At 44.7% G+C, this 12,502-nt stretch overlaps 1 protein-coding gene across 1 annotated transcript; it reads left to right on the top strand.

Annotated features, from left to right (window-relative positions):
* The first annotated feature begins 6,979 nt into the window (after positions 1-6,979).
* Positions 6,980-7,814, top strand: LOC134290602 (uncharacterized). Its single transcript, XM_062857768.1, has 2 exons — positions 6,980-7,693; positions 7,800-7,814. Exons 1-2 carry the CDS (start codon positions 6,980-6,982, stop codon positions 7,812-7,814), a joined length of 729 nt encoding a protein of 242 aa, XP_062713752.1.
* Positions 7,815-12,502: the final 4,688 nt, after the last annotated feature.

Raw genomic sequence — 12,502 nt, 5'->3', positions numbered from 1 at the left:
TGATTCGACTCAGCGCTCGTCAACCGTCGGGTGCCAATTGTGCGTTCCGGCTCATTGTAGCAACCTCATCTGGGTAACCACCCGACTGAGCAAATCGAAAGAGGCACCGTTCGGCAGCTCGCAAATTCTCGCTGCTCATATCCATAGTTTCCTCAATCTTCACTTTTCCGATCCGTCGCAGAAGCTTTTCGGCGAACCGGTAGACATACGCTAGACTGCATAGCAGCCGCTCAAATTTCGAAAACCGTGACACATCGATTATGGGAGACGACAAGAAATGACTGCAGACGTAGGCAGGTCGCAGCTCTTCTCCTGTATCTTCCATCGTTACCTTGAACTTATCATGTGGCCAATCCTTCTGCTCGTCGTATAGAAACGCCGGTCCACGCATTCATCGGCTGTCGGGCTTGCAATTTGGTCCTTTACCCCATTTTGGGGCTTCATCGGCTACGTTGATTTTGGTTCCCAGCCAACGCCACTCTTCGGTCTTCGACAAGCTTAGGATCTCGTTAATCCTGAACGCTACATACTGCCTATATCGTCGAGTATCCGATTTGATCCACGAAACAACGGTGCTTGAGTCGCTCCAAAAGAACGTTTGTTTGATCTGGACCGAATGACCCATTGAGGATGGTCTTGCGCAAGCGTGCACCGATCACGGCGGCCTGCAATTCTAGTCGAGGTACGGAGGTTAGTTGCAGTGGAGCAACCTTCGTTTTAGATGCAACTAATGCACAGCGTATCTGTCCGCGATCTCGAACGCGGAAGTAAGCTACGGTTGAATATGCTTGCGCACTCCCGTCCACGAATATGTGGAGTTCCAGGTTTTCGTAGCAAGTAGGTTCGTACCCCGGAAAATAGCTCCGAGGAATTCGTACGTTGTCCAGCTCCTTCAAACCCTGCAGCCATAGTTTCCATCGCAAAAACAGGGCGTCGGGTATCTTTTCGTCCCAATCTACCTTCGCTCTCCACACATCTTGCAGCAGTATCTTCCCTTGAACAACTATTGAGCCGACTAGCCCCAAGGGATCGTAGATCTTCATCACGAAGCTTAGCATCACCCTAGTCGGTGCAGTCTTGTTTTCCAAGTCATCTTGTAGGCTGATCGTAAAGCAGAACAAATCTTCGCTCGGCAGCCATGATATTCCAAGCACTCGTTCGAAACCACTCTGGTTGTTCATTGAAAGCCCGACTAGATGAACATTACAAGAATATATCATAATTATATCTTAATGTGATATAACTAACAAGTTATGTTATAATTTTGTTATGACATGGACTGTTTACTACTTTTTCAAACTAAATTATAACAAAATATGTTATAATCTTTTATTACTTATTTTGTTACTAATAAATCAGAACAAACTCTGTTATAACTTTGTTATTTTTGCAACTGAACAAAATGATCAGTTGAAAAAATATCATAATTATACCAGAAAATGAAATAATTTTAATTTTTAACTATTTTACAAAAAAATGAGAAATTTGATTATGTATTTGTTTTTTTTTTCATTGCTTGTAGAGCAAAAGGTCGATGGATAGCAGGTAAAAGATAAAATGATGCTTATAAGGAAACAGCTTTATTCTGTGTAATTGAAAAATTTAAGATTCAGTTGCTGTTGAGTGGCTGCAGTTTTGCTTGTTTTTTATTGCGTACAATGCCGGAAGCGTATCCGGCTACCCTCAAAACTGAAAAGTACTCAATTTTTTCCAACTTTAAACCGATTTAAGTAAACTTCGACTCGTTTAAATGAGAAATATTTTTTATTGATTGGTTATGCGAATAGAACTGTTGGGTTACGCGGTATTCTCAAAAGTCCATTTTTTCCTTATGCTATTGAGGGGCCCAGATACAAAGAGGTGTAAGTGATCATTTTGTCGAGTTTGAGCTGAGCATATAAAAAAATATTTCAAGTTTTCAGGAAATTTTTTAAGATTATTTTTATGATGATGAGAAAAATTACAATAAATCAGAGAAAATTCGGTTGATATTGAAACTCCAAACATTTTGTATGGAATGAAAAATTGGTTAAAAACTTTAAAGCTCATTTACTCTAAAGTGGGTTTTTGTAACTTACACCCCTGTGCTTCTAAGCTCCTCTATTCTAATATCGACATTGTTGGAGTTAGCGTATTGAAAAGACATGGTCTCTCGTTTAAATGCTTCGTAATGATTACTCTGAAGTCAATACTTTGGGCCTAGGCTGGGCAGATATGCTATTGCAGCTGGTCGATGGAAAATTCCACGCGTATGGCAATTCGGGTTTTCCTTAACCCACGGTGACCAGATAGGTTCAGTCGGATTTGCTCTAGATGGAAAAAAATAAATCTGGATTAAGTGAGACCAATATGCACTGTCAAAATCGGGAAAAATTTATCGCAGATATATACATAGTTTACCTTCTTTAGTTTATTGGCTGCTGTTTCATATTATGAAGTAAAAAATAAAGCCATTGCAACTTCTAGAAATTTTATCAGACTCTTCCGTATGTTTTTTTTTTATTTTATTCATTGCTTCAATTTGAGTTTTTGGGTAAATATAGCATCATAGCTATTGATATGTTTATCTAAGTATTTATTTCCTTCTTTCAATATCCCAGTCCCGTTACGGTGCCAAATTCCTTTCACTTTTCAACGATTCCCAATTCTTATAGGTTAAGTAAAACTTGTAGCTTCAAAAAGTGATACATCTGCGCATGAGTTTTTTTTAATCTCAAAATTGAGTAAACTAGTTGGATTTATTTGTCATTTTAACAGTACTGCTATTCTAACTTCTAATTATAACGTCACAAAGTACCGAACAGACTATGTATTATGAAGTAATGAATGTTAGTGAGCGTGGAGATAGCAAATGTGGTACTAAATAATTCTAATCTATAAAAATGTCAACTATACAGCCAATTCTGCACAATTGGTGATTGCATTTGTCTATTATAACTTTTTTTTCTTTCGACCTATTATTATTCGATCATATATTCGTTGACATTATGTCATAAATATTTTTTTTTCATTACTAAAAATAATATAAAACAGAATAAAACTAAAAAGCATCTGCAAAAGTAATCATATCGGCATATGATATAATTGAGATCAATTAAAACAAAGCCACATTTTACCTTCGCTCACGTAGGTTCGTGTATTATCGCCGATCTCGCAGCGCGAAGAAAACAAAAAAAAAAAAACAAAAAAAATCGTCTCCGTCCGGAAAGAATCATTAACGACTAGCGTCTTTGTCGCCGCCAAAATGCACCCCATGACGAAGCTCAATCATAAACAGTCGACTGCAACTTTTTCGTTGTTCTCTTTGTTCATTGGAAACAGCCGACGACGGGCCATGCGAACGCCACCACTGTTATTAGTGTTTCAGTGCGCATGTCTGCGGACCGCGATAGCGCTGTTGGTAAGAGAGAGAGGTTCATTGTTTGATCTTGCATTCAAATCTATGTCTATTTTGGTCCTGCGACTGACAAACAAGAGATGGGGGAATAGGGAAACCGGCAATACCACAGAGAACAGACATCCAGGCTAAAACAAATTTCATTCGGAAGGTTGTGTAAGGATTTGAATCTTTACTTGAGTAAGGTTGCAAACCAACACACGATGACAACATTAACGCCACCAAACACCATATTGCCACAGTCAGTGGTGAATTGAAACATTTCAAGTGGTGAATTAAATTAGTATGGGAAATTAACCGATTGCAGCGCCACGCTATTGCCACTTTTGTTGCCGATTTCAAATAGCCGTTAAATTCCTTACACAGTTTAGGAACTGGACTTGGATGTCTGTTCTCTGTGGCAATACGTAGAACCAGTAGAGCTTCTTTCGATACTCACTTCAGGTGCTGTGATAGCCTCATATGTAAAGGCGACTGAATATTTACGATGGGAGGATTGGTGGTTCAAATTCCGTCCGGTTTTGTAAGTTTTACACTCCAAAGTTTTTTTATGTGACGTATTATTTTCTAAAAATAGAATAACACACTTAAAATAATTACCCAAAAATGAGTTTAAAATTTTAATTTCTACCCAATTTGATTTTTACCCTAATTGAAAATATCAAACTGTATTATAATTTTGATATATTTTATCAAAAACTTAGAACAGGGCTTGATATATTTTTGATGAATTTGTAACGAACTCCGATACACTTTTGATAGAACCCTTATTATTTTTAGTTGAAATTTTTGTTATTTTAACAACATCCTGCATCTAAATTATAACTACCTATGTTAAAAAAAGTCTGTATAACATAATAACATATTATGATATAATTTTGTTATGATCGCCTAGTCGGGAGGCTTTTCACCGTAGTTGGATTCACTTCCCCGATGGCTTCCAGAACTGAGGACCGGTTTGACACCCAGTTTCGAATATGGAAACCTGCTTTCCGGTGGACTTCTGCTATTTCCAACGCTAGTTCGACGGCTTCTTCTTCTGTATCGACGCTATCAAGATAGTCGTCCACGTAATGTTTGTTCTTGATCGCTGCTGCTGCCCTTGGATATTCTGGCTCATTCTCCGTTGCGTTGCGGTTCTTCACGTACTGTGACTGCACGGGAGAACATGTTGCTCCGAAGATTGCGACGTCGGACGCCATGGTCACAAACGGTTCACTTGGCGAATTACGGAAGACGAACAACAGCGCACTTCGATCTTCCTTCCTGATTCCCACTTGCAGGAACATTTCCTGGATGTCTCCAGAAAACGCAACTTCGCGTTCTCGATATTTGAAAGTTACGTTCAGCTGCGGAGTGAGCATATCAGGACCCTTAAGAAGCATCGAGTTCAACGATACTCCATTTACTTTCGCCGCCGCATCCCAAATAACACGCACTTTTCCCGGTTTGTTTGGGTTCAGCACGATTCCTAAAGGGAGGAACCAGATACGCCGCGGGTCGAACTCAGCCATTTCTTCCTTCGTTACTACGTGGACGTAACCTTTCGATTCATAGTCTGCTATCTGTTGTCGTACAACTTCGGGTCTCTCTGCAAACGCTTCTCAAGACATCTCCGCATCGGACGGCTGTCCGGGAACTCGATGGAATCCGTTTTCCAAAGCAGTCCGGTCTCGAACTTTCCGCTTGCGATCTGAACTGTAGTCTCCTCGAGAATTCTGCGCGCTTGTTGGTCTTCACTTACCTCCAAGTTAGGAGCCAAGGCAACTCCTAAGCTCTCCACCGAGAAAAACTCGCGTACGTAGTCGTGAAGGCATGCTCTGACGTGTCGGCGCATATGTGCATTTGACGGTGCTGGAAGTTTTCTTCTCCCTCTCGTACGCGACCACATACGACCCAGCCAATGCGAGTTTTTGCGCGATTGTCGTCAACAAGTGCGAGTTACTCAAACCGATTAACAGTCCAGGAACGGCCCCTTGATAACTGCTGACTGGTAGACGACGCAGATGCTGGAACTCCTTCGCCAGTTGTACAGCATCCAGCGACTGTTCCGGTAATCCTAGGTTCTCGACGGTATACACTTCGGACAGGTTGAAACGCGTTTCACCCCCAAGTTCCGAAATGCTCAGCGTGTCCAGTTCCGTAGTTGCAATTTTCTTATTTACTCCACTAGTCCAATGGATGCACCAGAAATGTGACCGCCCGTTTACTCCAAGTTCGTCTGCAATAGCTTTTTCCACCGTATGTCCGCCTTCTGGACGACAATCAAGTTCATACGAGTTCGGAGATCGCCCGAAATGCAAATACGCAAAGGCTTCCGCGGATCGTCCCAAAGCTAATGGGTAATGCTCTACCTTATGTAGTGTGGCAGCGCGAAACAAGCGAGATGCGGCAGCAGCATTTTCGTGACACGTGGCGCCATGACGAGTTGGAAGCGGCTGAGCAGCAACAGCAGCGTGAGCAGGACTACTGAGGCAATCCGAGGAACAGCGTGAGCAGGACAGGCAACGTCTGCAAGACATCGAAGCCATGCTGAAGAGACAGCACGACGTCGAAGCGCAGCATAAGAAAGAAAACGATGTACGGAGGAAGCGTGAACTGAACCTTGTTAATCAGCTGAAGCTTTTTGAGAAACAGTACAACCAGGAACAAGCTAGGCGAGTCGAAGAGAAGCAATCGTTTTTGGAGAAGGGGCAACAATTAGTCGAGCAGCTGGAAGTTTTGCGTCTTAGCAGCGAACAGTTTTCGGCAGCGGAACAGCGCTCAGCAGTCGAACAGGGTTTGGCGGCGGAACAGCGCTCAGCGGTCGAACACTTCCCGGCGACAGAACAACGCTCAGCAGCTGGACATCTCTCGGTGACGAACACACGCATCTCTGCGGAACAGAACGTTAATTTCCAAGGAACGTTCCAGCGAGGTTTAGCCGTGAGTACAAACCCACCAGCGGTTCCGGTAAGTGGTACGCAAAACAATGTTTCAAACAGAGTGTATCCTTGCCTAAGTGCCGTTAGTCAGGATAGGAGAGTAGGAACACCCAATGCAAACTTTGTACCTCCAAGGTTAGGGCCACCTTTGACAGATCCGTTAGGGCAATATCAGTTCGATCCGAATGGCTCCGCAAACCCGAACCGTTTCGCGCCCTTGCACTGCCAATCAGTGATGCAGGGCCCAAATCCCCAACAGTTGGCAGCGAGGCAGGTCATATCCAGAGATCTTCCAGTGTTCAGTGGCGATCCCATCGAATGGCCACTCTTTATCAGTAGCTACAACCATTCCACCGTGGCGTGTGGCTACACCGACTCGGAAAATCTCCTACGTTTACAACGATCGCTGAAAGGAGTCGTCAAGGAAGCTGTTAGCAGTTTCCTTCTCCATCCGTTCACGGTACCGCAGGTTCTATCGACGCTTCAGACACTGTACGGAAGACCAGAACAGATCGTTCACAATCTGGTCGCCAAGGTCCGAGGAACACCTGCCCCCAAAGCGGAAAAACTGGAGACGTTGATTCAGTTTGGCTTAGCCGTTTAAAACTTGTGTGGACACTTGCAAGCGGTGGGAATAGAAAATCACCTTTCTAATCCCATGCTTCTGCAAGAGCTCGTGGATAAGCTGCCGGCCAACATAAAGTTCAACTGGGCACTGCACCAGGAGAACTTACCACTAGTTGATCTGAAGGTGTTCAGCGAGTACATGAGGAAGGTCACAACAGCCACCAGCGGAGTAACGAACTTTTCTGTCGCAGTAAAACCAACAAAGGACGATAAGCCTCGACACAAAGACAAGGTGTTCGTGAACGCTCATGCGGCCCATGAGCAGAAGGGTGCAGTTCAAGCTGTCAACCCATCTTGGGATTGGCAAAGGCGAACTAAAAGCGGAAAAGACAAGTCAGTCATAACGAACAAAAGTTGTCCTGCATGCGGCGCTCACGACCACACAGCTGCGAGTTGTGGAATCTTCAAGAAGCTGTCGATTGACGGACGGTGGAATTTCGTCAAGGAAAACAAACTGTGCCGTCGAAGTCTCGTTTCCCAAACACGCTGGCCATGCGAAGGAGAAGTTTGCGGTATCAACAACTGTGACAAGCGCCACCATCGTCTACTACACTCGGAGCCAATCAAGAAACAGCCAGTTACCGACGCCACTGTTACCATCCACCGTCAGCCCATTTCATCGACGTTGTTCAAGATTCTGCCTGTGACATTGTACGGGAAGAATGGCTCGGTGAATACGTACGCATTCTTGGACGACGGTTCATCTGTGACTATCGTGGAAAAAGCTATTGCAGACCAACTTGGAGTAAACGGGCGAGCGCATTTCACAATTCACTTTTACAATTCAGGGTTTTCTACACGTTATCAAAACAATGATAATCAATTTTTCTGCCTATCACCGTCTCTGACAGTTCACCTCTGCATGAATACGCTACTCACACTTTCGCATCCAGACAGTCTAAGCTTTCGGGGGGCGCGCCAATAGACGCATTCGTTACAACAAGCCTATTCATCCAGTAGTTGTGCTATTAATAAATAAATAAATAAATAAATAAATAAATAAATAAATAAATAAATAAATAAATATGTTGTAGATTTACGAAATCCTTTTGACTTTAAGGTGTAAGCGGCTTCCACTGTTATTTTTAGTTAATGATTTTTTTTCTGAAAAGTGCTTGATATTAAGAGTTAAACAAAAAACCGATAAAATTATCATTAGCAAATTGCAAACTAATTTTTGATGAAGTTTTTCCTTTATTAAACTGTTATGCAAATGGAGTGGTATTTCGTTATAAAAAAAGTTTTGCATGAATGATTTCAAGATGCATTTTTGTTTTGAGCTTCCAATTATTAATATTCTCGGCAACAGAAGTTGATCAGGCTTCTGAAGTGGTATATTAACATTTGGAACTATACAAATTTATTTAAAACGTTCCGAAGGTTTATTTTTAACTTCAGTTAAGGTTCCAATTTGCATGATATTTTATGTAATTCTTTTTGTTTGTAATTTATTGCATCTTGCTTTGCTTTTAAGATTACCGTGCAAATGTTTAATCGTCTAACATATTTGTGACGTGTGACACCAAAGTAGCAAGTAAACAAACCGATTATTCCATGCATCACCCAAAAAGTGGAACCGACGCTTAAAATTGCTAGCAGCGAAACGAACGAATGTATGCTGAAACTGGGAGGAACATAGAGATAGTGTGTTTTATAAGTATAGAAGCCATCGATATTACAGTTAAGCCAAAAAAAGTGAGAAAAAAAAGTTTACAATGAAACAGTTAGTCAAATCAGAGCTACGTGCAAAGAGTTGGGAGCTAGTAAAAAATAATGGATTTTGTTCTAATAAAAACAATCTTTGATTGCTTCAAATAATATAAACCATGACTTGTTGTGAAATAAAACATATTTTTTTAAGGATAAACTGAAAAAGCTTAAATTGCCACTTTGGTTCTTAAAGTTGAAACAATAGAAAAGTTGGTTTTACTCATAAATCTCTTAACTCAATTAGGTAGGTAAGCAAAAATATTCGTGAAATTATATTCCTAAGACGATAACAAATCTCGGTTAGTTATTTAATTCAGAAATCAGAAATATTATCTTATTACAGATCAATAGAAAGAAACTGACGAACTGTTTGCCTTGCTCTCAGGACGAAAAAGTCGAGGAAAAAGTGGTATCCTCGAGTTGGAGTTTGTGGAATTTTATATTTGTATCTTCTGCCAACAAACAACCAATTTGTTCCCATGGTCTACAGGCTTTTTTTTTCCTTCTAAACCATAGGGGGATAATCTGCTCAACAGACACCCTAACAGAAGGTTAGGGTAGTGTAGGTCTGACAGGCCGTCTTCTACAACAAAAGTAAAATCCAGGACTACTCTCTTCTCGTACCCACTAAACCATTCCTATGGTCGCCAAACCCTACGTCTCTCCGGGACCACCAAGAAGGTATTGCTTCAGAGAGGGGCTAGTGCACATCGCACCCACAAGGTTAGCTGCGTAGCCTGCAGCAACGAACATCGATGACTCGCTTTGGAGAGTCCATCACGGTAGCATGCTGGCACTCAGCCAGTTTCCCGAGTGGTCCTCGCCACTCCCTTTGTCCTCGGAAGGCGGGCAGGGTTAACCCCGCCCGCGCCCTACTGCTGAGCGGACATCATGATGCCCACGTGCAACCCGATCTGACCTGCCCGTAAGGAAGAGTATCACTACCCTTCAGGCCCTATCAGATGCACCCGTAGGTTGCAGACAGCAGAATCTCACCTACCCCGACCCTTGCCGGGGACCCCTTTCCAACCGCGGGCTCGGATCCAACCCAGTAGACCGACGCCACGACAGCACCGCTACCGGGACTTCCTCTCCGCGGCCACTTAATCGTTGTAAGGGTCGATCTCGACCGCAGGGCACCGGTATGACCTACGAAGCCGACTCCGAACCCCTGGACCACCTCTTGTACTGCATCTGGACTAGCCATTCTCCGAGTCCACGCGCCACCTCCTCTGTAGCTCCCAGACGATGTGGGTAATAGCCGTTGAAACGGCGTTCCAGCCAAACTCATCCATACCGTGCCATGCCCTAATACCGTGTGCCTCCTAATACTGTGTATTTGACAAAAAACTCAAATATTTTACTAAGTGTATTATTTTTTTAACTAAGTAACTAATTCAATCATTAGCATATTAAACCTTCTTAAGTTGGGCGTAATAAATTTGGCACATATTTACAAAAACAAGCAATTAAAAATATTCACAAAGTGTGAGTGCGAAGTACCAATACACGGTATTAGGGCATTGTGGCATACCAGTTTAGCACCCTATGCGCAGAGATGCGAATCGTCAGCATTCGCGCATCATCGACCACCGCGACAACAATATTCGCGCTCCATCAGACATCGCGACGTCGCGACGCGCACGTCGTCGGTCGTCAGCGACACGAAGACTCGAGTCGGTCGGGCAAGAGAGACCGCGCCGCCGACGATCGCCCTCTTTCGCATCGCAGCAACCGGGCGGCAAGCACGTGTCATCCAAAACAGGCTGGAGGCAATTTTGCGGCAACCGGCCGAAACTGTAGTGCGGAAATTTACATTGGTGATCCTGCCAGGTTTGCTGCTTAAAGTTTTGAGAGCAAATAAATTGTGAAGGCGGAAAACATATTCCAATATAAACTAAATGGTAAGCATATTTCGTGGAAGTGATTTTTTTTTTTCATACTGGCAAAGTAAAGCTATTTGATTGTGCAATGACGCTGAAGAGCAAGAGAGGTTATTAGTGCTGATTGAAAAAAATGGAAAATTCCACACATGGACTTGTGTGAGGCTCCGGCGCGATTGGACTTCCGCCGGGGGAAGTGAAAAGAACCACACATGGACTTGTGTGAGGATCCGGCGCGATTGGACTTCTGCCGGGGGGAAGTGAAAAGAACCACACATGGACTTGTGTGAGGATCCGGCGCGATTGGAGCTCCGCCGGGGTAAAATGGAAAAAAATCCACACATGAACTTGTGTGAGGATCCGGCGCGATTGGAGTTCCGCCGGGGGAAGTGAAAAGAACCACACATGGAATTGTGTGAGGATTCGGCGCGATTCGACTTCCGCCGGGGGGAGTGAAAAGAATTACAAATGGACTTGTGTGAGGTTCCGGCGCGATTGGAGTTCCGCCGGGGGGAAGTGAAAAGAAGCACACATGGACTTGTGTGAGGATCCAGCGCGATTGGACTTCCGCCGAGGGGAAGTGAAAAGAAGCAGACATGGACTTGTGTGAGGATCCAGCGCGATTGGACTTCCGCCGGGGGAAGTGAAAAGAACCACACATGGACTTGTGTGAGGATCCGGCGCGATTGGACTTCCGCCGGGGGAAAATGGAAAAATCCACACATGGACTTGTGTGAGGATCCGGCGCGATTGGACTTCCGCCGAGGGGAAGTGAAAAGAAGCACACATGGACTTGTGTGAGGATCCAGCGCGATTGGACTTCCGCCGGGGGGAAGTGAAAAGAACCACACATGGAATTGTGTGAGGATCCGGCGCGATTGGACTTCCGCCGGGGGAAGTGAAAAGAACCACAAATGGACTTGTGTGAGGATCCGGCGCGATTGGACTTCCGCCGGGGGAAGTGAAAAGAACCACACATGGACTTGTGTGAGGATCCGGCGCGATTGGACTTCCGCCGGGGGGAAGTGAAAAGAACCACACATGGACTTGTGTGAGGATCCGGCGCGATTGGAGTTCCGCCGGGGGAAGTGAAAAGAACCACACATGGAATTGTGTGAGGATTCGGCGCGATTGGACTTCCGCCGGGGGGAAGTGAAAAGAACCACAAATGGACTTGTGTGAGGATCCGGCGCGATTGGACTTCCGCCGGGGGAAAATGGAAAAATCCACACATGGACTTGTGTGAGGATCCGGCGCGATTGGAGTTCCGCCGAGGGGAAGTGAAAAGAAGCACACATGGACTTGTGTGAGGATCCAGCGCGATTGGACTTCCGCCGGGGGGAAGTGAAAAGAACCACACATGGAATTGTGTGAGGATTCGGCGCGATTGGACTTCCGCCGGGGGGAAGTGAAAAGAACCACAAATGGACTTGTGTGAGGATCCGGCGCGATTGGACTTCCGCCGGGGGGAAGTGAAAAGAACCACACATGGACTTGTGTGAGGATCCGGCGCGATTGGACTTCTGCCGGAGGGAAGTGAAAAGAACCACACATGGACTTGTGTGAGGATCCGGCGCGATTGGACTTCTGCCGGGGGGAAGTGAAAAGAACCACAAATGGACTTGTGTGAGGATCCGGCGCGATTGGACTTCCGCCGGGGGGAAGTGAAAAGATCCACACATGGACTTGTGTGAGGATCCGGCGCGATTGGACTTCTGCCGGGGGGAAGTGAAAAGAACCACAAATGGACTTGTGTGAGGATCCGGCGCGATTGGAGTTCCGCCGGGGGAAGTGAAAAGAAGCACACATGGACTTGTGTGAGGATCCAGCGCGATTGGACTTCCGCCGAGGGGAAGTGAAAAGAACCACAAATGGACTTGTGTGAGGATCCGGCGCGATTGGACTTCCGCCGGGGGGAAGTGAAAAGAACCACACATGGACTTGTGTGAGGATCCGGCGCG

The sequence above is a fragment of the Aedes albopictus genome, chromosome 3 (genome assembly GCF_035046485.1).
Source record: "Aedes albopictus strain Foshan chromosome 3, AalbF5, whole genome shotgun sequence".
Classification (NCBI taxonomy): Eukaryota; Metazoa; Arthropoda; class Insecta; order Diptera; family Culicidae; genus Aedes; species Aedes albopictus.
The sequence above is the reverse complement of the archived record's forward strand: the minus strand, read 5'-3'. Positions and strand labels throughout refer to the sequence as shown.

Bases quoted from the DNA above. Each gene is read 5' to 3' on its own strand.
- LOC134290602 (XM_062857768.1), top strand. From the start codon at position 6,980: ATGCTTCTGCAAGAGCTCGTGGATAAGCTGCCGGCCAACATAAAGTTC.